General features: G+C 38.5%; 1 protein-coding gene across 2 annotated transcripts in view; it reads left to right on the top strand.

Moving 5' to 3' along the window:
• Positions 1-10,712, top strand: part of CDIN1 (CDAN1 interacting nuclease 1) — a 215,767-nt gene extending 205,055 nt beyond the window's left edge. The window contains exon 11 of one of the 2 annotated variants that reach the window (XM_074327928.2): positions 8,757-9,019. In XM_074327928.2, the coding sequence (XP_074184029.1) occupies positions 8,757-8,886 (130 nt within the window). In that variant the 3' untranslated portion in view covers positions 8,887-9,019. Of the gene's footprint in view, positions 1-8,756 lie in introns of both variants that reach the window. The other variant, XM_019725527.3, reaches the window with a different exon arrangement.
• The last annotated feature ends 16,875 nt before the right edge of the window (positions 10,713-27,587 follow it).

The following is a 27,587-nucleotide window of genomic DNA, read 5'->3' on the forward strand; positions in this document are numbered from 1 at the left end:
AATTCAGCTCATTGAGAAAAGAAGGATTAGATCAATTTCATGAGTCTCTCTTATTCTATGAAGAGGCAAATTGTGTAATAGTCACTTCATTTCCATATTATATTACCAAAAGAGATTAAAAAATGATACTGATATTTTTAAAATATGTAGTGATTTTCTTATTTTTTTTCTTTTTTTTTAATTAAAGTTTATTGGGGTAGAGCTGAAAACATAAATAAGCCAAATAAATGCCACAAATATAAGATACATCTTTATACTAGAGGTATTTTAGGAGCAAAAATGAGCCTTTGGGGGTTCAATGTATCAACCCTGTTTAGCCAAGTCTGAACTTTCTTTGCTGGGAAAACAAATCTCTGCCTGACACGCTCACTTAGACCCGTTGCTTCCCTCCATTTTCCTCATAACTTATTCCAGCTGTTTATTTCCATTAATACGAACAGGCTGCCGCAGTGTTCTGGATTTACTCCGCTTTCCTCCTGTTTAGATTCTGCCCCATAACTTCTGAATCCTCTCGTAGCGGGAAACATTTCTCTTCTCTGAACTTTATGCAGTGATTCCATAACTCTCACTTCTTTGACCTGAATTATAAGTTGCTTTTCCATATACTTCCTAAACATGGCGACACTTAAATCGAAATGAGTCTCTAGATATACTTTTTAGTGTGAAACTATTGACTTCATACCTGAAGATTTATTCCTTGTAGGCCGGTGTGAATCCCAACTCATATACTGGGCTTTTGATTAACCAGTCAGTCACCTGACTTCCAGGCCCCTTCTCGTCTCCCTTTTATAAGTGTGGTAAATATTTTTCAAAGCTGAATGACTGTTATAAATTGCTGTGTAAATACAAGGCATAATGAGAGACAGTAGAGTGTCGTGGTTGTAAGCACAAACCGTAGAGCCAGACAGCTTGGGTTCAAAGCCCGACCCTTTTTGTGCGTCAGTTTTTTCATCTGTAAAATAGGAATGATCATTAGTCTGTAAATGTAAAAGTGCTTGAAACATTGCCTGTCACATAATAAGAGTGCAATAAAGGTTAGTTACCTCGTTGTTGCTGGTTTTTAAAATCATTTTACATATATTCAGACAGCATCTTTATAGACGTAATGTCTGGTCAGGGACCTTCTGAAATCTGTAGAAACATAGAAGGTAAATGAGCCTCAGGAAACCCATCAGGGAGTTGGTTATTGGGGCTAATTTAGCAAAATGATATCTGACAGTGTGATTAGGAATCTCTAAATTCCTGCATCTACCTTTCACTTCAGTACTCTATGAGAAAGGTGCTTCAAAGAAAAATCTTAACAATAGAAATTTAGTAGTCTTCTCTTTTCTCCATTAGTGAAAATACCATCCAACTAATTCCTGCATTACAGGATCGTGTAGAGGTGTGGCAAGCAATGGGGGCAGTATTTTTTTATAGTTAAGAAAGACTAAGCAAGTCCTTCCTGAATTTGGGAGCCCATATTTTCTGTCTGTACCTCCGAGTTTCTCAGAGAGTTATAGAAAACCTTGGACTGAAAGACGTGATTTCTAAATTATACCATATTCTGTCCAACATTTACAATCTGACATGCTCAGTGACTATCTGGGGATAGCTACATTTTTCTGGAAAACTAAGAATTTACTCTCCAAAGTGCCATTTTTAAAACATTGTTGGTGACAATCTTTTAAAAATATGTTACAGATTACACTGCCTTTCTTAACTGAACAAAATGTAACCAGCATCTATTTGTCCTGGACTGTCTCAGCACCTGTTGAAATTGACAGAGTCTATTTGTCCCAACACTAAATAGCTTTGGATTGCCACAAATGCAGTTTAAAAAAAAAACAAACAAAAAAAAACAAATTTCCTCCCTGTATATCAGCTGTCCTCAACTGGCAAAGTATTCTTCCTATAACCAGTCTCCCACACCCTATCTTCCTCCCCTTCAAATTTGCAACTTCAGAAGCCTTGTAACCAAATTTAATCACAAAATCACAGCTGTAGAGAAACATTAAGGATTTTTCATTTTATATATGACTTCTTTACCTCTTTGGGTAACCCCAGTGTCCTAAATATGCGGCAGGGAGGGGGGTTGGTATATAGTCTAAGTTAGGAACCAAGAAGCTATGTTAGTGTAAAAGCACAGGTTTGCTTCATAACTGACTTGCCTTGATGGAGAATTGCTACTTATTAATAATCTCATTCAGTAACCTCTTCTGCTATAAGTTCAGGGTGCTGGGGGGGAAAAAAGTAACTGGAAAAAAAAAAAAAAGCCAATCTATAGCCAACAGCACTCTTCATAATACAAATGTAAAGAATGGCATTTGATTACTCAATTCTGTAGTCTATATGTTAGTAATCTATTGCCATATCACAAATTACCCCAAAACTAAATGACTTCAAATAACACACATTTGTTATTTCACTTTTTCTGTGAGTCAGGAATATGGACATAGCTTTGTGGGATCCTCCTCTTCACTGTCTCTCACAGGCTGCATTCAAGATATTGGCCCAGGGTGTGTGGTTTCATCTGAAGATGTGACTGAGGAAAGACCCACTCCCAAGATCACTCAGGGGTGGTTGGCAGGATTTCGTTCCTCAGGAGCTGTTAGGCTAAGGGCCAAAGTAACTCACTGGCTGCTGGCCACAGGCCACATGGGCCTCGCCCAAACGGCAGTTTGTCTCAAGGTATGTAAACCAACAAGGCAGGAGAGTGTCTGATAGCAAGATGGAAGTTAGTCTCTTATAATCTAATCACAGAAGTGACATCCTATCGCTTTTGCTATATTTTTTCTGTTAGAAGCAAGTCACTAGTCCAGCCCACACCGAACAGGAGGGGATTATAGGAGGGCACGAGTGCCAAACGGCAAGGACCATTGAGGCCATCTTAGAAGTCAGCCCACCACAATATCTGTCTGCAACTCTTCATTGCAACACAGAAAGAACTCCAGCACCACTACTGCTGTAGCTCTTCTTTCATTACTGCTGTTACCCAATTTAGTTTGATGTTTCCTTTGTGTACCTCTCTTCCTATAGATAGCAGCGAGACTGCTCTCAGTAGAGTGAGTTCTAAGTGGAACCTGGAACAGTAGCTACGTGTCTTTGCCTCTAGTTCATTTTTAACTGTGACGATGAGCCTTATGTATGGGGACAGGTTACCGACAAAGTTGCTAAGTGTGTTCACACGTCTTGAATGTCATAGACTCTCCTTTGTGTCAGCTGTTCACCTTTACAGAACACATCCGTCTATAGAAGGAGATCGAACTAATTAGAACAATGTCTCCCAATCTTCCCAAATTTGAAAATCTTTAAAACAAACTAAAAGAATATTTGCTAACTCTGCTGCCCACCCACCCACCCCCCGTGTATTTATAGCTGTGTTTTTAGATTCCATGTACTTAGAAAATACATAATAACTGAAAGCTACAGTGAATTCTATTTTATTATCTACATTTCTAAAATAAGACAAGATATGTGTATTTTTTTCTATCTGAGGATAGTGCTTGGAATGCATAAGGATCTCTTACAATCTCTTCACAATCCCTCAAGGATCTCTGCCCTGTGTGGGAAGCTCTGAGTTAGATCTCAAGGCAGAAATCAAGAACTCGAATGCCCACAGGGGCCAGGTGGGCAACATAAATGCACAAAGTAGGCAGGACATAAAACAAGAAACGTGTCCCCTTCCATTTCTTTCTTGAAACGTGAAACCCTCTGAGGTTATGTTTTGCTCACCCAAATCTGCTAGAGATGTGAGTATGAAGAAGTTGGTCTCTCCAGTTAAAGAAAATCTGCAGTGCAGGCATGATGGTAGATGGCATCTGGCACTGAGCCTCTGCTTGGAGAGTAACGGAATGGTGGAGCCTGGGGCACACCTGAGACCACCTGTCATGTGTAAGGGAGGCAGCCATGACTTGGCTCCAACTGATCGTTGCCTTGTCAATTAATTTCTCAAAGGAAGGTGATTGTGCAGGTTTTGTACAAAAACTCCAAATCTTTATGTGTTGCCCCAATTTTTTTTTTTAATTGCTAAAAGCCCAGCCTGGATTTAACAGATCCAGTCACAGAAATGTCACTAATTTGCAAGGCAGCTTACTCCGTGTTTTCAAAAACTGCAATTGTAGAAAAATGTTTATTCATGTTGAATCAAAATCTGATTCTTGGTTATGTTCAAACGTTGCCCTGAGTCTGTGCTCAAGAGCTACAGCATGAATCTAATCCCTTCTCCCCAAGAGCACCTTAGAGATCAGAAAATGACGAATGAGCCTCCTAAGTACTCGTTTCTAGGTCACACATACTCTGTTATTCTAACAGTTCCTCAAATACCCTAGAGTTCTCCTCTGGGTCAGTTCCAGACTAGAGATATTCTCCTTAAAATATGACACTACAATCCTCCAAAACTCTCTAGGCCTGGTCTTACCAGTACAGAGGTCGCTTCCTCTCCTTTTCTGGTTAAAGTGTAAAACCATGTCACTCTGTTTAGTAGACTGATCACTGGGTCATAGTGAGACAATCACAGACCCTGCACCAGACTGCCTGGGTTCCAAAATGGGTTCCTCTACTTTTTAGCTATGAGAACTTTGGCAAGATTGATATTAAATTATATACATATGTATAGAATTATATATATATATATATATATATATATATATATATATATATATATATATATATATGTATGTATATGTAAACACATAACTATATTATAATTAATAACTCTCCATGCCTCTGTCCATTTGTTCATTTGCAGAATGGGGACAATAATTGTACCCACCTCATGGAGTTGATTTGAGAATTAAATGAGTCAGACTGTGTAAAGTGCTTAGAACAGTGTCTGGTACATAGTAAGTGTTATGAAAGTTACTAATGAACATTGTTGTAGCTGTTATTATTACTATCACTATGATCCATAAGTATGCAACTTGTGTATTCATCTTGGTCACCAGAAAAGATGCCAAGCCATAGCAATGGCCGAGACTTACCAGCATGCCTGCCTCTGGGATGCCGCTGATTTGGTCACCAGTACAAAGCTGTCAGCTATTCCTAACTCTGTGTTCTTTACCTTGTCCTTGAGGGTATCTGCCATGTACCAGGCACCCCTTGCTAGGCCTGGAGGACATGAGTATAAATAAAACATGGCCCTCAACAGTGACACAATATAGCAAAGAGACAAATGGTGAAACAGAGAGATACCCTTGAGAGACAGGTATGCACAAAAACCGCAAAAGGGTACCCAGCTTTTGTTCCACAGTCTCCTATTTAATTTCTCTAAATAATCTAAAATGGAAGGAAACCAGAGAAACACATTTCAAGCACATTTACAGGGTTGTCATTATTTATGAGGAACTTCATCTTTCATACCCTCAAGATCTGTCATGGCTCTTGACTTTCACCTCCCATTTTTTTCAAGAGGTATTTGTTATTTTTGCTAATTTGGTGGTATTTTATTTGCAGGCAAAATTACTTGTTCAAAAGTCACTGACATTCCAGTGCCTGCTCCCCAGGAGTTTTTAAAATTCATTTGGAGTCTTTGATCTTATTACTTGACCATGAGTATATAGTAACATTAAAGTTATAGTCAACCTTGAAATGTGTTTACAGAATCAATTCAGATATCCGTAGACATCCCATTACTGCGTGTCCCCGGGCTGGTGGGGAGGGCTGCAATCCCAGTAGCAGACCAAACCTCTGCTTTGCACATTCCCTCAGACCCAGGGACTCTGTTTTCTTTTAAACACTGTTAATAGTCTCTTTGATTTTTATTGGTCACAAAGGTTATGTTTGCCTTCCCAGTGATCTCGTTCTTGTCCAGTAGTGCCACAGTACATGGAAATAGGCATCAAAAAAGGTGAACTCACTCAACCCACAGGCGTGTACTTGACCTACCTAAAAATTCCGTAGGTCCCCCTTTCTCCCTGTTTTACACCTTGTTAGACAAAAATGCTAGAGTTGACTCGCTTGGTTTTTCGAATTGTCAACCAAAATGTTCCTTTCTGTGAGTTCCAATAACCAAGGAATTGATTATATAAAGTTGCTTAACGTGGTCAGCCTCTTCATAAGCGGTTAAGTTGCTGCAAGGTTATCTTGCCAGCATCTGATAATCTCTGGATCCTCATATGTTGGAGAAAGCTCAGCAATGCACTCAAGTAGGTATCAGGAACAAAGCCAGATCTTGTTCTGCTGTTCAATTTCCCAACTTGCCACCCGTTAAAGTACCTATTATTTTTTTGTCCCTCAAAGACCACATAATTTGAAAGCCTCTGCCTACCCATTTCCATTGACAAGAGGAAGCTGTCTTTCCTCGTTTTTAATTAATTACGTAAGCACATATTTCCAATCAGAGCTTTGGAACCACACCAGAGAATTAGTAATGCCTAAGCTAATATAATTCTATTTGAAAGCTAACAACCAAACACATAGATCCATGGCTGAGCCTCGTTAAGAGTCACTAGCCATATGTACTGAACGTAGTTCACAAACCCATGTTAATACTTTCAGGGAATCCCGGTCGGGAGCCCCTGCACAAAATGCTCAAACTCACAATCTTGCAAAAACCTTTGCAAGTGGCAGATTTCATCTGTTGCCTCACAAGTGAAACAAGTCCATTTTCTTGGTCATTGAGGTGTTCCCCGGCCTGGCTTTTCTGCCCAGAAAATGCCATTTTTGTAAAGAGCTGTCATGCTGCATGTCCTTTGGCTTATGATTTAGCTGCTCAGGGAAAGTCCTGGCTGCTCTTACTTTCTCAGTGCTGGTAATATGTGTTTTTGTTTTATTAAATCTTTAAAACACTGGGCTTGTTGTTTATGACCCCCATATATTCCTTTGTTCTTTTCCGTGACTGTTTAGATCCCATATTTTTTCTCCCTTTGTAAAAATATCAGTGCCTTTCTAAAGAACATTATGGTCTCCAGAATGGCTGCCGAATACAATGGAGGAATGTGTTGAGCTCAGGGTTGCGTCTGGGGAGCCTGTGACTCAGGGCTGCTTTGTTGATGGGAAGCTTTGAGGGTTCTCAGACCTGGTCCTTAGAATCGCAGCTCTTTCTGCTTTTCCCAGATGTGTTTTGACAACCTTGAGATCATTTGATAATAATCACAGAGCTTTTTGTAAAATAAAGATACCAAATATCCATGTTTCAGTTGCAGACAATTGTTTGTGATTAAAAGTTACCACTAAGAAACCCTCGGTTAAGTGGAAGCAAATTCTCATCCCAGTGTGAGCTTCAGCTGGTGAGCATTTCAGCACTAGAGCCCGCACACCCCGTGCCAACGTAGCCTGATTCTTGTGACCTCGCAGGAAAGTTCCTCGGAGATCCTGAGGAAGAAGAGAGTACGTGCAGCCATCCCTGAATTCAGGAAAATGTCACTGGGCCTGGTGCTCCACAGCTCTGCTGCCCTCCAAGGTGCCTCATCCGTACACAGCTCCCGTGTCCCCTAGAACAAGTTGAGCTGATGAGTGGCCATCGCATGATTTTGTCCTTGCATGGAGGGGATGCAAAAAGTTTTCATTAATCTTGCATCTAACTTGGCTACCTTACTGATGTGAATCCCCAAATAAACCACTCCTTGACACCCAGTTGAACTTGTGCCTGTGCATACAGTATCTCGCAGCCCATCCTGTACTGTTAGTTTTGGCAAATACACTACAGCATATAATAAATCATGGAAGAAAAAAGCTTTGTGGCCTAGCATGGTTCAGCCTGCTGTAATGTCAGAATACAGAAAGCAGTTCTGTTTTTAGACATCCTTTTACTAACCCAACATTCATAATTTATGATTTCACTGTAAAATTCCTGCAACACGACACCAAAAGTAGTGCTGCCCTTTAATTAAGTACTCTCAGTAGGAAAAACGTGAAACTGATGTGCAAAACATCTCTGTGTGCATGGTGATTGATAGTGATTACATCTTTATGAACCCAGCCTAGAGGTCTCAACTTCCTGATGGGTGCAGTAGTCTGTAGGGCAACTTCCTGAGTCTGCTGCTAACCAAATTGGAGATAATTCAGAGGCCCAATTTAGAAGTATTGAGGTTTTAAGCCTGCATCTGTCTGTACTTGGTCACAAGTCTATGCGACATTATTCCTCGTGTTCATGATGAGTATCTACGACCGAACTTCATGTCATGTTTATACTGAGAGTGGTTGTAATGCAGAGAATGAAGGGTCAGGGAGAATGTCTCTATGAGAGATCCCCGTTATCCTATGAATTGTTTGTGTGTTTTTTAAGACGTAAAGAATGGATGACAGAAGGGACTTCTGACCCTATTGGTCCATGAATTGAAAATAGCCAGAAGAGGATGCTGAGCCGTTCCAGTTTTTAAATTATTTTTCCAAATATCCTTCTTTTCCCTCAGTTGAAAATGGCTCAGTTTCGTTTTTAAAAGAGTACTTCTAAATGTTAGGAGACTAAAATCCCAAGCCTGGTGCGCCCCAGCTCATCACTGTTTCGACTCTGATTTTATCCTCCATCAGCTAAGTTGTCACATCAGCAAAAGCTCATAACACCTCACTGAAAGGTAATTAGCGTAGTGCACACATCCGAAATACTTCAGGTTCCTGGAAAGAACAGTAATAAATCTGCCCACGCTGGTAAGTAATACTGGTATTAAATAAGATCTTTGGTATAAGTTCGGCTACTTTTGGTCATAATTACAATCACCAAATTAAAAATGTTGTGCAGTAACGTCATTTAATCATCGTATCAGTGTTTCAAAGATGCCCTTTTTTAGAACTATGTTGATACTACATGTGTATGTTATTTTCTGCTGTTTTGACAGATTTGGGCCGGGCCTCGTCATCTATTGGTATGGATTTATCCAGGAGCTAGACTGTAACCGGGAGAGGGGCATCCTGCTCAAAGCCTGTTTCCCCACAGACATTGTCACCTTATGCCATAGCATAGCTTGACCCTGATGATCCTGGAAGAGAAGCTGGGAGGAAAAGGTGAATCCGGAAGCAATTTTACTTTCCTGCAGCGTCAACTCCTGGCAACATCTGCCCTGAACTCCAGCTGAACTTTTCTGCCCATGGTCACACCACTACCTCTTTAGACAAACATATCAAGAGTTTCTGTTTTCCTTCATCCCTTGCTGATGTGAACAGCCAAGAACTACAGACACAACCCACTCATTATCAGCATTTCTGTCTCTGTCAAACAGTTAGTTTATAGATAGTCATAATCTTTCTTCCTTCCGGATGGTTTCTCCTTGAATACTGAACAAAAGGAAAAATGTGGAGACTGAAAGGTGTGATTTTTCAATTCTCCTCCCAGTTGCCGAATCACCCTCTTATTATTTTTTTTTTCGAAGCCTCCATTCATTCTCTCTTCCTCCCCCTTTCCCGTCATGTACACTCACAGATACCCAGCGTTGCATTATCGTCATGGAATAATCGAGCACACTCCCAACAAAGCTGAAGACATCAAGTCTGAAACGAAATGTCCACCCTCACCTGCAGGACTCCCACTAAACCTCAAGTGTAGCCTGTGCCGTATGCTTGTTTTGTCCAGTCTTTACGGTTTCCTGACTGCGATGGCATTAAGCCAAGCTGAAAAATATACTTGATGAGAATTTCCTCTTTTTTTATAATACTTATTTGAACACCAAACCTTTTCCATTTATCTCATTTGAAAGTATTAGTTACATCGTGTCTGGAAAGCATACTCCTTCATTGGATTGGGGGCTGAGGAGAGACGATTGAAGCTTGGTGCCAGCTTTGACAAGAGTTTATTTTTAAACATGGCTAGTTGTCAGTATGTTTGATAGTACTTTTATGAGTAAAAATTTTTTAAAGCACATTCTGTACACTGCTTTTTATCTGTGTTTTATACCACATAATTATATAACACTCAAATAATTTAGGCATTAGAAATGTTCAGCTTTGAATAAATGAAGTGTACCGGAACTAAACGTAGGGCAATTTTCAATAAGCAAAATAAAGGAGAGTTTATATTCGTTCACTTTAATTTATTCACTTTTTATGCCGCAAATCAAATTTCAATCTGAAGCAAAACATCAATAAATTCATTATAAACCTATCGTTGGGGAAGTTAAAGATTAATCTATACCCAAAAATGTATTTAGTAAAATATTTGCCCCAGTATTGACAAAACATTATTAATGACTTTTATAATGCTGAATTGGTGAGCTTGGAAATATTAATAAAAAATGTACATTTTTATAAACACGTTTAAGTTATATATACATTGCTAAGTTCTTTCAAAAGACTAAATATGCCATTAGTACTTTGTTCATTTTGTACCTAATAAGGATTGTAAACGTCTACTTATTGCTTTTCCTTTTGAAGGACCCAAACATGTCATGTCTGAACATGTGGATTTTAACTCTGCTGAGGGTTGCATTAAACAGAGAGAGAGAGAGAGAGAGAGAGAGAGAGAGAGAGAGAGAGAGAGAGAATGAAATGATAAGGAGGTATCAGGCAAACTTCTGTTTTAGTGTAAAATGCATCACGCAGGTTTTATGAGTGAAATAGAATGATTTGAAACCACTGCTGTTGTCTTCATTCATGCACACAGACACATACACAGGCCTTAAACAAAACTGTTGTTAAAAGCAGTTTTCATGAAATGCTCTAAACTGCTTTTTCTTCTTTAGGAATAAATTACATTTATCTGCACAGATGTTGAAAACTGTTAAACCCTTGTCAAGGATTTGTTTGTTTTACATTAAACAAATTTATGATGCGAGTGCACAGATAAATTAAAATATAAAAGAGGTGCTTGCATTTCGTCGTCATTCTTCTACCTGGTGCCCTGACATAATGTGTTATGAGAAGGTATTGGTGTTCTCCTCCGCCAAAGGCACCACCTCCTTTTATGAATAAGGTTTTAAAAATTGGCTCTTAAAAGTGGGAAAGAAACCAGCAATAAACTGTACATACTATGATAAAGTTACAAGTTATTCAGAACTAAGCTTTTTCCCACGTAAGAACTAATGTGATTATTATATCTACTACTTTTTGTTGGAGGGGTGTGGATAGAAGAGAGCAATGTTCCCAAATTGGAAGCTTAGAGCTTCCTTGTTCTTTTTCTTTTATGTTAGAAATACGTATCTATGTTATATCTATGTGTGTTGTTTGTTTCCTTGTTTGTTTGTTTTTTAGTTTAGACAGTATAAACATCAACCCCGGAAAGTAGACATGGGATGACAACTTTTTTTTATTACTGTCGTCATTAGAACATGAACATTAAAGCCAGATCTTGTTTTATGGAGCTCTCTGCAAACTGTGCTAATGAATTATGCCAACCCAGAAAGCAGGCATGTGTGTAAAACGTAAAACTAAATGATGTTCTCTCTGGCATATATAGACTTGCCAAGCATCTGCTCTCACAAACAAATAAGAGACCCTGTTTGAAGCATGGCAGGGGACCAGCTCAGAGCAAAGCTGATCCAGCACTGGTATTTAAAGTGATTTCATAGACTCCTTTCCCCATCTCAAACCACCGCCCCGCACAACAACAAAAAAAGATAATGAAAATCGTTTTTATCTTTTGCCTTCTAGTGAGGTGTATGTCAACTCTTCTAAAGACTCCTGAAATCACATACAAAAGGGAAGGTTCCGGGGTCCAAAGTAGAAAGCAGGATCTCCAGGGGAAATAATTTTCTTTTAACCGTAGGTGGGTGTCCCTGCTCATTATCAGCAAGGCTTGATTCCACCCTCGGAAGGATGATGAATTGTTACTCTTTGGGGTGTGCATTAACTCATGGAACCCTCCAGGGGATTTGCTTGGAGCCCTGGATGAGGTAATCCACTAAATGATCCCCGGTGGGTCACAGTAATTAATGCACAGCGCCCAAGTGAACAGTTAATTCACTTGCTTCTCATGGAAGAGCTACACCCATTATTTCCCTTCCTTTCTGGAACCGGCATACCTTAGATGTCTGCACTTTTCACCTGCTCCCTGCTCCAGACCTGGTGTTTCGATGGAATTAATCTTGACTGCGTTCGTCCCTTCACTTCCTACCTCTTCTCGGCCATCTGCCCCTTCACTAGCTTTTGCCAGTTTCCTCCCACATGGACATGTATTCTACACTTTGTCACTCCTCCTTGGCTCCTTTTTCTCTCTAGAAAATGATCCCAGGACCAAAATCCACCCCATCTGAGTCCTCTGATCCATCTGTCTTCGGAGTGGAAGTTGGGGGTATGGAGAGAGCAATTGACGTGTTCTGTTTGGGGAAAAGCATGCCCAAACATCCTCCACAGGCTGGAATATTCAAGGTCCTCTGGGCACCTGAAAGATCACAAAACTTTTGACTAAGATAACAAGATTTCCCAGGGTCAAATATGGTAGGAGTGTTAGGCCGTCGGTAAATGTTTTGGCAAAACGAGCCAAAAGAACATGTGAGGTTTACAGCTACTTTCAGCCTGAGTGGTGCTGTTCAGCTGCTTAAAACAACAAATTAATATAGTAAAATGCCCTTCTGATTTAGTTAGAGACACACTTCTAGCTGGTTCATCTTAGGGGCAGCTTGCCATTTTTCCTGTGATGGGATGGGAGCAAGTTGCCTCAAAGCATTAACTATTTTGTGACAAGGATGGGAGGAGAAAATCTCCATTAGGGTTAAGGAACAAAGCAAGCTTAACTAGAGAGGAAGCCAAAAGGTAAACAATGGGAGTTTGCCTGCGGCGTCACCAGTTAGAGAAGCACCTCTCTGAACCTGTCTGTGAAGTCGCTCTTAGGAGGGGGGAAGGGGACAGCCTGGATCATCTAATTGTATCACCCAAAACTAACCTCCCAATGTATAGTAGCCATGGTCTGAACCTGTTTTATTAATAACATGCCTGGATTCCAAAGATTAAATAAGGAAGATGGAATTATGAATTAAATAATAACAAGAACAGTTTGGGTTCCCCTTGTGTTTTTCACTTTCCTGCTATTGTTTTGAATATGGCTGTGAGACAAAGAGCTGCTTAGGTCAAGCCCTATAAATTACAGTTTTCATACAATAGTAATCCACTAAAATGATTTCAAAGCTTGATCAAAGTACTTCAAAAAGACTTTTAAAACTTTTCCACAGTACAGGGGGAGGGGAAATGCTCATTTGATGCCTTAATTTGTTTCAGTCACTATAGCAAAGTCCTATCTTGGCGTCATACCTACTTTATATAAAATCCAACTCATTAAATCTAACTTGTTCTTATTGTTGTTTCATGTCTAAGGAAAAGGGATTTATGTTTCCATCTAGTTAATTGGAACAACTTAATTTTTGGAGTCACTTGTATTGTAAGGAAAAGATACTGTAGTATCATTTTAAAATAAGTATAATTTGACAGTATTTAATTACGATACTCAAGGTATGAAAGGCGGTCTAATTCCCTGTGTTTAGAATAAAATGGGTATCAGTGGATTTATGTGGCATTTTAATAATAATTGTGGCAACAGATGCATTTAGTTTTTCTTTCTTTTTCCCTCGCCACTTGAATTTCTCTGGAGCTGTGTAATATCATAAGCAAGGACGATGGGGAGTACCCTAGTGGTTGCAAAGCTAAGCAAGTTGTCGGCCCAACTATATATAAAGTTAGTCTGGACTGCTGCAGCAAAGTCAGGCTCAGCAAAGACCCAAGGTACGATGTCAGGGTAATTTCTATTTTTTAAAAGAAAGGTCATTTTGAAATGCTGACATGAAATATAACCAAGTCAATTAAGTAATAACAATTGAAGTTCAGGATTTAATTGAGGGCTGAACATGAAGCAAATGACCATTAACCTAAAATGGTCATGAATTCCCCTGGAAACTGCCTTGGTTAAAAGTATTTCTAGAATCACTAGCATTTTCTTTTTTTCTTTAAAAAAAATTTTTTTGTCATTTTTATATTCAACAGATACATTCAGAAGTAACAATTTAGTGGGTCTATAGTAAACTTTCTATTTCATTTTATTTCTATTTCATTTTAATTCAAATATTGTTTCCATAATCTAAACTACTTCTGCAGGAAACCATAGTTTTATAAGTAAACCGAAAGATGTGAGCACCCTTTATTTGTACCACATTTATCTCAATTGTTGACTTATTTCTTTCTGTAGTTGTTTAATGGCAAAATTTCCGATTAGATTGTAACATAACGTAGAGTAGAAACTGTATTTATCTTGTTCACTGCTCTGTTCCCCAGTAGCTAACAGAGTTCCTGGCACAGAGCAGGTGTTCAATAAATGTTGAATGAACCAGTGAGTGACTGTTAAATTTATATTAAATATGTTCTCACTCACTGGCATTAAAGAAGTAATTGGTACCTTTTAACTGTCTCTTATTTTCTTCAGCTGCCAATTGGGTGTATGTACTGGAATCAGAGGAAAGCATCATATACGAGTATGTTGTTGTTAATTAAGGGACTAATTACTTTAGAAACCCACGAAATCTGAAATAAAGCAGATTCATCAACCAGATTATTTTAGGATGCATATACAGTTTGAAAGGGAAATCATGTGATTTCATTGAGTTTGTCTTAAAGTTAATCTTAGAACATTGTTGTTTATCTAGTATATTGCTAAATAAACTAGAACATTTAAAAATCTTATCTTTGGTTCTCTTTTTTAAAAAACTACTTAAGGCTTATCTTTACATTTACATTTCGATTTAAGAAACAGTTTCCCCTAAAATCAAGTCAGGGCTCCAAGTCAAATGTGTTTCGAGGACAACTTTCAGGGTATTCAGTGGAGTTACTTGATTAACTGCAAATGGTGCTTTGAATTGCTCACTTTTATAATTCTGCCTTGGTGGCAGAGTGCTTCCTGGTCCTAGACGTGGTTGCTGGCTGGCTCAGGAGAAAAGGGTTCTTTAGTCATTTGCCAACAGGATCTAACCAGACAGACACTGTCCATGAACTACTCAATGGGCGTTTCCCTGTTAGTCATTAATTCAGAGTCTATTATCATTTGAATGCCAAAGGCATTTGGCATATTTCCTCACATTTTGGAAACTTGTAACACAAAAGGAACTGGAACTTCTACATTTCTTCTTTGCTCTGCCAGTTTCCCAGGACTTAATTTGGTATGTGATTCCTCCATGAGTACCTGGAGACAACCGACACCTGGTACAGATGTCCCTGAGACCGGGCCCTTTCTGGCACTGTGTGATATTTCTGTCTTATAATTCTAGTATTTAAGCTACTCAAGACGTAAGTATTTATTGAGTCCCTAATGTGTATTTAGAAGGAAGTGCTGCGGGGAATTCAAAAATATGCAATGAAAGGTCATTTCTTTCTTTCTTGAAAAAAAATCATTACTTGTCAAAATGAAAACAAAAGATGTAAAATTTTCAGAAAAGGCAATCACAGTATAATAAGGAAAGAGGCAAACCTATGAGGTTTTTAATTAGATATTTTAATTCTAGACCACTGGCAGCAAATAGTTTTCTATTTTCCTATGATGGCTGCATTCACTGCCATTGAACAGTATTCTCCGAGGCTGCATTCAGTTGGGTAGGAAATGGGGTTATGATCAATTATGGGTACTAGTCTTTGAGTAGGGCTCACATAGATGCCACACAGTTTCAATTCCTGCCCCAGGCCATTCATGTTTGGTGCAAGTACAAATAAATTCTGAGCATTTGGAACAGAACTTTAACCTTGTTCACAGGCCTGAGTAATAAAACAAGCAGTGACTGCCATTGGTTCTGTAACACAAAGTGAAGTGTCTGTCTGTGGCTGAAATCACCTTAGTAATTCGTATAAGCTATTAGGTTGGTGCAAAAGTAATTGCAGTTGAAAAGGTTAAAAATAATTTCAAAAGCCGCAATTACTTTTGCAGCAACCTAATAAATATGTCAACAGGAGTTGATTTAAAAACTCAAGATAAACACTAGAAAGTGCTCAGTAAACACCTACAAGTTAAGTGACATTATTGATGAAAAATATTGGGTATGTTTTGGGCTCTGCTTAAGGATCTTGAGATCTGAGGATTGTCTTCTGTTAGATGGTCTTATACTTGCCTTAGTTTTTACGTGTTTTGATTTTTTGTTTTTCAGTAAAACCAGGCTGAGGTTTCAAGGTCAGCTGCAGACTGTGCCTTTCTTCTCTTTCATGATCTTTATATCATCTGGGTATGGATTTCCTACTTAGTACAGTACATTTATATAATGTAGTGAATGTATATTTGTAATATTTGTTTTAAAATATGCTCCCCAAAAGAAGTGTTAAAATATTTTCAGGGATAAAAGAGATTGGTATGCTTTACATGGTAATGCAGTTTTTGTTAATACACTTAAAAATTACGTCATAAATCACTTTCCTAAAAACTTTCAATTCTATCAGTTCATCAATTCTGTCAGCATTTATAATTTCAATCATTGCACATGGAAAATTAGGAGGTAGAAGTCTAAAAATATTCAGTTTCTGTCTAATTTGAATAGAAGAATCTGTCTTAGTTTTCAAAGTTAAAATTTTTTAAAAAGCATTTTGCAGTAAATGATAAATAAATTAAAAAAGCAGTCCAACATAACAGGAAAATCGAAAAGAAGAACAACTAAAGAGATGGCAAAGTGGACATGAGTGCATTGTATGTAAATGTAAAACTCAGTCTTTTGGTAAATTATTTTCATCTTACTTACTTGCTTACCCTCTATCCTTGAAGTGTTTCCCAATGTCAAAGGGGTTAAAAACAGAAGCATGGGGGCGTGGAGTGAGCAAAGAAACTCATATGAGAATTGAATTGCATTTTCAGTTTTTTCCTTGACAATTCCCTAAGAAGTGTGTGGAAAGTAAAATGGAGTCATTAGCAAAGATGAGACAAGTTTGACTCATAAACTCAGAAAGAATTGTAGAAGAGGAAGGGACAAGAGGCTTCACTGTGCACATGACAAAAATGATGTCTGGAGAGGTCAAGTGACTCGTCCAAGGTCGCAAAGCCAGCTAATTAGAGGCAGGACCAGAATCTTCATCTCCCCACCTCCTGTCCACTGTCCTTTCCACCATAGGGTTAATTTATTCTGGAAAAGATTTCCAGTACCTTAAGTATGCTTACTACTTACAAAGTAAAGGGTCATAGTATATTTTTAAATGAACATTCTGAACTTTACTGTTCTGGACCCAACCCTAACCCTGATACCTTAACCTCTGTAGTGGAAATCAGCTGGTGTTTTCACAGAAACAATTCTCGTTTTATTTGCACTTTAGTAACCTAAAATGCTTGTCATTTGGTGGCAGTTTGTCTACATTGCCATTTAGCCTAAGGATGTGACACTTAGGATGAATTTAGAAACCTTTTTAAGACTTTTTGCCCCCGATCACCTTACATTTTCACTTGATTTTCCTTCTATTGAAAAAAATCCACAGATGTTATGTCCGCCATTTTCTCTTCCTGTAAGGATAATGTTTAAGCCAATAATAATGTATGAACTTTCGTAATCGTTGCTAAAAATATTAGCATATGATATTCTAGATCTGTAGCCAGTAGAACCTAGTGCTTTACACACACTTGGTGACAACCTGGAATCCCTGCTTTTCCACTTGCAGATAACCAAACTCCAAAAGCTTCAGTTCCCTCATTTGTAAAACAAAATATTACCTATCGCATAGCATGATTATTACGAGGGTTGCGTAACATTAGTGCTTAATACATCATAAGTCTTAGCTCTAATAAAACTAGTATATCATATATGATAGTTGTGTTAGATACTCTTTAAGTATTACTAATATTACTACTACCGTAGAAGGATCCATGTAATAAAAGATATGCACCGTTAAAAATGTGCATTTTCCATGTTAAAGTAGAAATCCGTGCACGGTGGATAGTGTGGCTTATTACTACTTTTCTAAAACTCCTTTAGAAAAAGCCATTTTTCCAAAAGTTAAGACACAGACAGAACAAGACCCTCCTTTGAGAGTGGGCATATGTTTAGTTGATTGTTTTTGCAGACAGATGTCTAGTTTAACATTCCTGTGCTTGGAGGAGGAGCTCAGAGGCAGCGAGCCCATGTTTCTTTTGATAGTGACCGTAGCCTTTGCCATAAATACAGCTTCCGGGGCAGAGCAGCGGCGGTGACGCAGACAGGAGCCAGCCAGCACTTACACGTCTGGTTGACAGCCCAAATCCAGCCTGCACCGACCGGGTGACCGGGGTTGTCATAGCATAAAAGGTTAGTATGAAAGTATTAAAGGGATTGAAATACCTTCTCCGGGCCATTGTTAATTCAGTGAAAGAAAACATAAAATGCTCTTTGAATTTGATCTTAAAAAAAAAAAAAACGGAATTTGGGGAAATCCCTGGTTTGTTCCTGGATTCTTCCTCTGATTGATGATTGTGACACTATCTGGGGCGGCTTTTGAAAAGACGTGACTTTCACCAGCACTCCACCCCTGAACATCTACTACATTGGATACAGGCAAGCAGAACAATTTTTAAACAGTTGAACAAGTACTGATACCCCCTTGTCCCCCCCTTCAAAACTCGGGCCAGTCTTCCGAGATGGTGGAAGCAGGTTCCAAATCAGATTCTCTGTGGCAGCAGAAAACACTGGCAACAACAAAGCTGGGCACAGAAAGCATAGCTTCTTTCATCTGGGAGCTTGAGAGCATTTTGCAAACAATTAGCTAGCTCCCCAATACCCCTACCAGGTGGATACGTGCTCTTATGTCTGTGTACAGAGGAGTGAACTAACTGAGCTATTCTTGCAGAAGTTGCTTATTTATTTACTTTTCAACAATAAAGGAAACTTGGAAAACTGCTTTATTCTGAAGAGAATGGTTTCTCTGTCCATGCTACAGGATAGGTTATCTGAAAACATTTTTTTGTAAATAAATATTAAAATACGTGTCCACCCAATCCTGAAAATTAAACTGTAACATCAGTTGCCCAGGCTGACCTACAATCACACCCAGAGAATGTTTTTTCACAGTTCATGAGTAGTAGATATCTGGAAGACAGATATCAAACTGTGGCATACCAGGAAGCTCCCCCGATAATGCTCCCTCCACAGCTCCAACCTCACTTGTGTAGTAAGAACCACCAATAGGAAACTGATGGTGTGCATTGTAAAGTTTCCTGCTGCCCTCAGGGGCCCCTTCTCTCACCCATGTGTTGCATAAACTATCCATGGAAGCTTCAACTGAAGAGGAAAAATACTCTCTTTTACTCACAAATTGTAAAAGTTCGGCAGAACAGAAGTCACAGCCCTTGAAAATAACTTTGCAATGGGCCCATTTTAGCACTGCAGGCTGTGTGGTCTAAAGATAATCCAGACGCTTTCATTCACTGAATTTGAAAATTTCAAGTTAATTTGCATTGGACTCAACCTGGCATCATGTTAAAAACATGAAGCCTGACACAAAGTGTCCTGAAATGGCTTGATCTGATTACCTAAAACTGATCTGGACTTACGATGCATTGAAGTCAAATTACGCAGTCACCAAAACAGTTGACTCCTTCTAGCATGTAAGCATTTGTTGATGTAGGTGGAGATGTGATGAGAAAGGGCATCTCAGCTGCTGTAGGAACCGTAACTCTCCATATGCAGGAATTGGAGGCTCACTAGAGACAGCCTGATTCGCTGTCCCCACCTAGGGTGGAGAGTCAATGTTGCCACCCTAGGAGAACTCTGAAGTCAATTCAAGAGCAGCTAATAGGCCCTCAGAATGAAAATCCATATAGGGACTGATGTGTTCCTGGGTGCCTCTAGGACAGAAAAAGGCTATGTGGCAAAAATAATTTATTGTCCACACAAACCGCACATACACATGCACACACGTGCACACACACGCACCCACACACCCCTTCATCTTTTCTAACAGAATACCATTTTTATCAGGAATTGGAGGAAGATGCTTTATCACAGCAGAGAGGATGGACTGGTCCAATGATGAGCCTGCAACACCATTGTAGCCAATAAGCAGTAAGGAAACTTAACCTATGGTGAGGTTTCAGAGACTACTTTTCTTCCCTGATAAAAGGAAAGGTCTGTTTTCTGCTATCCCCTTCCTCATTTTTTTTTTATTTTTTTTTTAATTTAAAGGTTTTTTGGTTTGTTTTTTGGTTTTTGTTTGTTGGTTTGTTTTAAGGAGGGCACAGCTCACAGTGGCCCATGTGGGGATCGAACCAGCAACCCTGGTGCTACCAGCACCACGCTCTAACCAACTGAGCTAACCAGCCACCCTTTTCCCCTTCCATTTGATATAAGGGGAAGGTTAGAGCTGCAGAATCTATCTTATGACCATGAGGGAAAGGCTCAGAAACCACCAAAGCCAGAAGTAATGGAGCCACTGAGCCCAGGTTAGCACTGCTAGACTCCACTTGTTTCAACTTCTACCCCATAGGTATTCTGTTGCTTGTGCCCAAAAGCATTCCTAACTGGCAAAAGGAATCTTTGGAATCCCTAAAACAGGATAATTTCTTACACTACACTGAGGGAGTGATTTGGTTGAAATGTCTAACAAAGTTGCTGATTGCTCAAGACATACCCAGAAAGACTGATCGCTAAGCAACAGGAAATCTAGGAGGGCTAGGATGGAAGCTACTTCCATCAGAGAGGGGACAAACCCAGCCATTTATTATGCAGCACCCCCATCGAATACATTATATGATAGAACTCTGTGAAAATCTGTCAGGTATCTCTGCCAGAACTGAAGCCTCCGGGGACGTCATTATTAATATTGAGATCAGAATGGAAAATGAGTCCTAGAGAGCAAAGGCCCCCTTAGAGAACTGTGGGTAGAACTCAGCCAGAAATGCAATCATTTGGGGATAACCTTTCCCACCTCCCTCTCCACACCCCACCCCCACAAAATAATGCCATTTTCACTGAATTATTCAATTGACTACATTAGCCAAATTTTCCTTCTATCTTCACCAGCACATCTAAAATGTTACAATGGCTAGAACTGCACCTACCATCCTGGGCACTTACAATGCATCTAATTCAAACAGGTATGATCACCTCCAAGAGAGAAGGTAGAACATAGTCATGAAGCCCAGCAGTGCTGGTACTAGAGACCTGGGTTCTAATCTCAGAACCACAAGCTGTCTGAGTCAGCAAGTTACGTAGGCTCCTGGTACCCCAATTGCCTCATCAGTAACAGTGGTGATAGTAAGTTTCTCCTGCATAGGAGTTGTAAAGATTACAGCATTTAATATATGTCAAGTACTCATATAACAGAACCTGGCTCCTAGTATACACTCAATAAATGTTAGCTATCACGACTACCCCTTTTCCAGATGGGATCATTGAGGCTCACAGAGGTTAAGTAATTGGTCCAAGATTTCCCAGCCAGTAAGTAATAAAACTACCACAAAATGTGTCTCTAATTTAAATAATGTGGTTATAATTTATCTTTTATGGTATTTTAGAAAATGTGATAACCTTTACTAGTGCTTACCAATATTAGATTCTCCTTGACTTCTTGAATGTACAGGAGACTACACTTTCAAGCCCCCTCTAGATGACAAAGGGCCATGTTACCAATTCTGGCTAATGGTTAATGAAATGTGAGTGGATGAGACCTCTGCCAGTGAGGCGTGCAAAGCCCTGCAGGATTCTCCATTCTCTCTTCTTCCCCTGCTGTACAACCCAAACAAAGTTCCAGAGGCTGTCTCCACCACCAGGGTCTCTGAGAGATTAAGTAGAACAATCCACACACAACCATCACCACCCAACAGGGGCCATGAGTAAACTTTTATGTGTTCTGCCACTGAAATCTGGGGATTGTTACCATTTCAGCAGCCTTGCCTATCTCAACGAATAAATTAAAATTTCCAAATATTGTATAGCAAAAGACAGAGTATTGACTTAACACTCTTTAATTAATCTGATCTTATCCCAGGCGCTCATCGGCGATCACTCTTGGTAATTTTGTTGTTGTTGCTGGTTCATCTGACATAATGGTGTTATATTGAGCCATAAGGAAAAGTTCATAAATGTTCTATAGCTTGTTTTTCTATTATAAGTAGTAATCATGCTGCAAACCTACAGGACAAAGATAAATAATTATGAATATTAGAACGAACATAATTTTAGTATTTTAGAAAGCCTTAATGCTATTGCTGCTTTACGTTTGTTTCAGGATATCAGAGAAAAATCTATTGTAAAAATTATCATGGCCTTTTGGGTTCTTGAATGACATTTTAGCTAACCCTGCATGTAAGAAATCTTCAAGCAAGCATAAACATACATTGTTTTTATTTCCCCCATACCTAGAACATAAAAATTTGAGTCTTAAAAATAGATTAATCTTCTAAAGACATAGTTAATAAAATGAATTGATAAGCCACAAAGAGGGATAAAAAAAATTGTGAATCCTATCTGATAAGAACTTATATCCATTTTACCCTCTTCTACTACCCTCCTCCCCCCTTACCCTCTGGTAACCACTAAACTGTTTTCTGTGTCTATGAGTTTTTGTTTCTTTATTTGTCTTGTTCCTTTGTTACTTTCAGTTTTATATGAGCACACAGTGTGATATATAGATGATGTATTACAGATTTGTACATTTGAAACCTACATACTGTTACTAATTATTGCCACCCCAAAAAATTTAATTGCAAAAAAAAAAGAAAAGAAAGTAAAAAAAAAAAAAATCCAGAATATTTTAAAATGCTCAAAACTCAATAATAAGGAAACAAACAACTTAGTGAAAAAATAATCAAGGAAAGCTAAGATCACAGAAAAGATAAGAGGGCATCCCACATTTATTTTTTTTAGATCTTGAACATACAGGATAGTATTTGTTTTAGTGATTAAAAATATGGATAAAATACTAATCTTAAATGTTCATAAAACCAGAAATGATGTGGGGTATATGGGAACTCTCTGTACTATCTTCACAACTTTTCTGTAAATGTACCCAACTATTAGAAAATAAAAAGTTCATTTGAAAATAGGGATAAAAAATAACAGTTACTGAATAACTATGGTGTACACCTAAAACTAATATATTGTATGTTAGCTATATTATAATAAAAAATATTTTTAATTAAATAAAATAACGGTCACTAAAACAAAGAAAATGGACTTTTAAAATATGACATTGATTTGCATAGTAATAATTTGCATGTAAGCAACTTTTATGGCAAAATCTCTTCACTTACATAGTCACTTCCGTGTATCTTCTTTTTTGTTTGTTGGTTTGTTTTTTGATTTTAGCAAAGAGAAACCATCCAATTTTTATTCTTTATACTACTGGCATGACTTAACTTTGGTACATGGTTTTCTCAAGGCCTTTCCCCCAACTTTTCTGGAAGTAAAATACATTATTTCCAACCTTCAAATGAAAATGTTATCCTCATAAATATTATAACAGGTTGGTATATTCACATATATCCTTTCCAATTTCAGGCTAAGCAAAGACATGCATTTAGAGCTATATTAACATCATTAAAGCAAAAGACAACCCAACTTAATGTCAAGAGAAAATGTGACCTTCCATGAAGTGTTTGATATAGAAAATGTTGATTTTGACACATTTTATTCAAATATCAGTCTGATCACACATGGTCCAAGAACATTCAAGTAATAAACCCAAAAGAAACATGGTAACGGTTGGTCTACAAACATAGCCAATGATGCCACGCTTGCTTGCCTATGATCTCGCCCACATAAAACTCCATCCTCACCTCAGTGGCCACCAAACGGTTCAGCACAGCTTCCTTAACTGTGAGCTGTTTGGAGCCACCAGTTTGAGCAGTAGTGACTAGTTTTTCAACATCTGAGTAGCTACAGGAATCCCAGCAGGGGTTGGAGGAACCAGGTCAAACTTGGCATAGTGCCAAAACGTGACCAAGCCAGGTTTTGAGTAAGTCACAGTAGTGTTTACCGGTACCGGGGGCCTTTTCTGCAAGGTGACAGACAAACTGGGCCGTGGTTCTAGGATGGAAAGTTCATGGCCTCGAATTGCCGGCTGAATGGTCCATGTATCTTCTTACAGAGCTAAGGCACTTCCCAAAAATGTATAGGAGAACAGGAATGACTGTGTCAACAGATAAGAAAACAGCCATACTTGAGAGGGGAAGGGACCTGGTGGAGGTCACATATTAATTAGAGACAGCCAAGAACAGACCTGGCCTCCCGTGAAGGCAGCTTTCCTTTGTCCTCTCGTCTTCTTCTTGAAATGGCAAGATCCTCTTACAAAAGCTCACAGAAAAAAGGAATGTTCAATTTAGTGGAAACTATTGAGATGATCTGGTCACAGAGTAGTAAGTCAAATGCTATGAGGTGAAGAATCTAATTTTTCTCTCTTAATTAAAAAAAAAAAAACTGGAAAATCAATGTATTGAACAAATGACCGTCACTATCCCAAACATCCCCAAACACCTTGACTTTCACCAAAACTTTGCAACTTACTATATGCTTAAACAGTATGCTTTAATAAAAAGAAAATGCACTGTATACATCTCTATGTCTTAAATAAAGGTAATTGTATTTATTAGAATAAATTTACAAATTTTTTTTGCCCCAAAAATGGGCAAAATTATCATGTATGTCTCTTTCTACCAGTAATTTCAATATAAAACATTCTTATTCTAAAATCCATTAGTTTACATTTCTCTACATAAATACTAAGTAAGATAGAGTGTGAGCTGAATATGATCCAGTGAGAGTACATCTGAATCACTGATAGGCTGATAAAAACCTTGCAGTGTCATACGGGAAAACAAAGTCACCTTTGATTAAAAAAAAAAAAAAAAAAAATTGAAAGCAAAGGTTGTATATCCACCAGGAGGGTATAAAGAAAATTAAGTCTAGAATATTAATAACTTCATTCAACAAAGAACTAATAGGTTATACCAGAGACCACAGAGGGTTCTTCCTGTATTTCAAGGAGAGACATCAGCAGCTGAACCAATCTATGCCCCACAAAGCATTCTGATGGAAGCTTGATCAGTGACAGTGAGGACAGCTCGCCATTGACACAATTCATGGTCCATGATGAGGCCAGTGGGCTCAAGAGAGGGAGGCGTTCATCCCAGAAGCAGTGGGTCAGAGCCTCCAGTTTTTCATCTTAAAAAATAAAAACATAATTTTACTACTATTTCATATAGTTTGTTAATTTTACCAATATTATCCAATATTTTACCCTACCTGTAAATAATTTGTAAATAAATATGCACAGCTTAAGACCGAGTGTACAATTTTACTCCCCTGACAGCAGTCGGTGATCAATAACAGCAAGGATCTGTAGATACCACCTATGAGGGTCCACAGTCATTTAGGACAAATTACACACTGATTTTGACATGTCTCTCCAAATATATTGATCTGTTATGTCTTAAGTACTTCCAAGGGACATACTCACTTTTCAGATGTTTGGTCTCCATCTGGCAGTAACATGCTATTGTATTCTGGGCACCATAATCACAGAAGACATTCAATAGGTGAAGTACGATGTGCCCTTTTGCAAATGCCTAGGACAATTCATCTACAATTAATTTGGACAATTAATCTACTACACCACAAGAGTAAAAAGAAACAGCCAACTGACTTTCTAAATGGTTAAATTCACTGCTTTTCAACTGCTCAGGTCACATTCAATTCCTCAGGTCAGTAGTGGCATGGTGGTCTGCACTAAAATGGGGAGACAAAAAATACATAGGTAAACCAATAAATGAACACGTCAATTTTCAGTAGTGATAAGCGCTACTATGTAGGAAAAAATAGGAAAATGTGACAGGTAGCAATAGGGTTGGGAGACGGGGCACTTTAGATTCCGTGTCCCAAAAAAAGGTATATAACAAAGACCTAAAGGAGAAGAAGGAACCATTCCTGCAAAACTCCAGGGCTGAGCATTCCATGCTGAGGGACAACTTGGGGAAGGTTCGAAGACAGGAAGAGCATATCCTGTTTGAAAATGACGAACAGACCTGTGGCCAGATCTAATGAGCACGGAAAGAGAGGGAAGTATGTGGACAGGTTCAGACGGTGAGGTGAGGTGATTAGATTTCACTGACTGCAAGTGGAAGCCGTTGGAAGATATTAAGTGGAGAAGTAACATGAACTGATTTACATTTTTAACAAATTGGCTGCTGTGAGGCAAATAGAATTTACGGGGAAAGAGAAGAAGCAAAGATCAGAAGAAGCAGCATGATTCACAGTATTCCAACGGTGGAATCAACCTGTGTCTATGGATGGGTGAGTGGATAAACAAAACATGGTACATACATACAATGAAATATTATTCAGCCTTATAAAAGAAGGAAATTTGGATACATGCTATAAACTGAATGAACCTTGGGGACATTATGCTAAGTGAAATAACCCAGTCACAAAAGGAAAAATATGATTCCTCTTATGTGAGATAATTAGAGTTCATACAGACAGAAAGTAGGATGGTGGGCCAGTGGCTGAGGGAAGCAGAGAAATTATTGTGTAATGAGTACAGTTTCAGTTTATGAAGATGGAAAAGTTCTGGAAATGGATGCTGGTGAGGACTGCACAACAATGTGAATGTACTTAATGCCGCTAAAATGTACACTCTTAAAAGGTTGAAATGGTAAAGTTTATGTTGTCTATATTTACCACAGTAAACAAATTAAGAGGCTAAAATTAAAAAAAAAAATTTAAAAGACCAGGCAAGACAAGATGGTAGCTTAGACTAGGGTGGTAGAAGTGGATAGATAAGAGATACAATTTGGAGCTAGAGCCTAGAGGACTTGTGGATAGATTGGACATGCAATGAAGAGGAAAGGTGAGGAGAAAAAAAGAACTCAAGAATGACTTCAGGTTTTTACTTGATCGAGTGGTTAGATGGTGGTACCATTCACAGAGCGGAAGAGGTCTTGGGGCTGTAATGGTGGTGAAGAATGGGGTGGGGTAGAAATCTAGAGTCTGATTTGGATATATTAGTTTTGAGATGCCTATTAGAAAACATCCAAGAGCAGGTGTCAAGTTGACAGTCGAATGTTACATGTAGAGGTCAAAGGGAAGCCAACGCTGGAGATACAGATCTGGAAGTCATTAGTCTACAGGCCCTGAGAAGAACGTGTAGTTAGAGAAGTTGGCCTTGCTATTAATATACTTGGCTCAAAAGTCCACTCCACATTATATAATATAAGGGAGTAGGATAGCTTTGAACATAAAATGAAATAATAACACAATTTCTCTTTTTGTAGACAAGAGAAAGTTAAGATGAGAAGAAAAAGTTTTCATGAAGTCCCTAAAGAATTCTCCAATCTCCCCCACAGGTGCGTGGTTGTGGTATAAATGTTTATGGCCTTTGACATCTTTTTCACCCACTTCGTATTTTTCAGAACAGCCTTGTAATGATAGCTAATTTTTATTATGTAGATGTTAGCTTTCCAACTCATATGGAAGATGTCCCAAGTTGGAAAACACTTAGTAATTATTTGTATCACCTACTACAGTACTGCATGCAATGTCCTGCACATAAAAGATACACAGTAAATATGTCAATTAATGGGCTAATACCTTAGGGAAACCAGTAAGATTATTCTCTAGTAAGGAGAAGAGATTCTTGTCCTGAGGAAAACAGCAGGATAAAATGTGATGTTGACTCATAGTTGCAATTATTGACCTTTTTTTTCAGGAGCAGTGTCCTACTTTTTTGCCTAAATTGCCTAGAAAAAAATAACAGTCTAAATTATTCAAATGAAATGGCAAATTCAAAAGGTCAATGCACTTCTTCACTTTGAACTGAATATGTCCAGCACA

The sequence above is a fragment of the Rhinolophus sinicus genome, chromosome 3 (assembly GCF_057876585.1).
Source record: "Rhinolophus sinicus isolate RSI-liver-muscle chromosome 3, RSI-T2T, whole genome shotgun sequence".
Taxonomy (NCBI): Eukaryota; Metazoa; Chordata; class Mammalia; order Chiroptera; family Rhinolophidae; genus Rhinolophus; species Rhinolophus sinicus.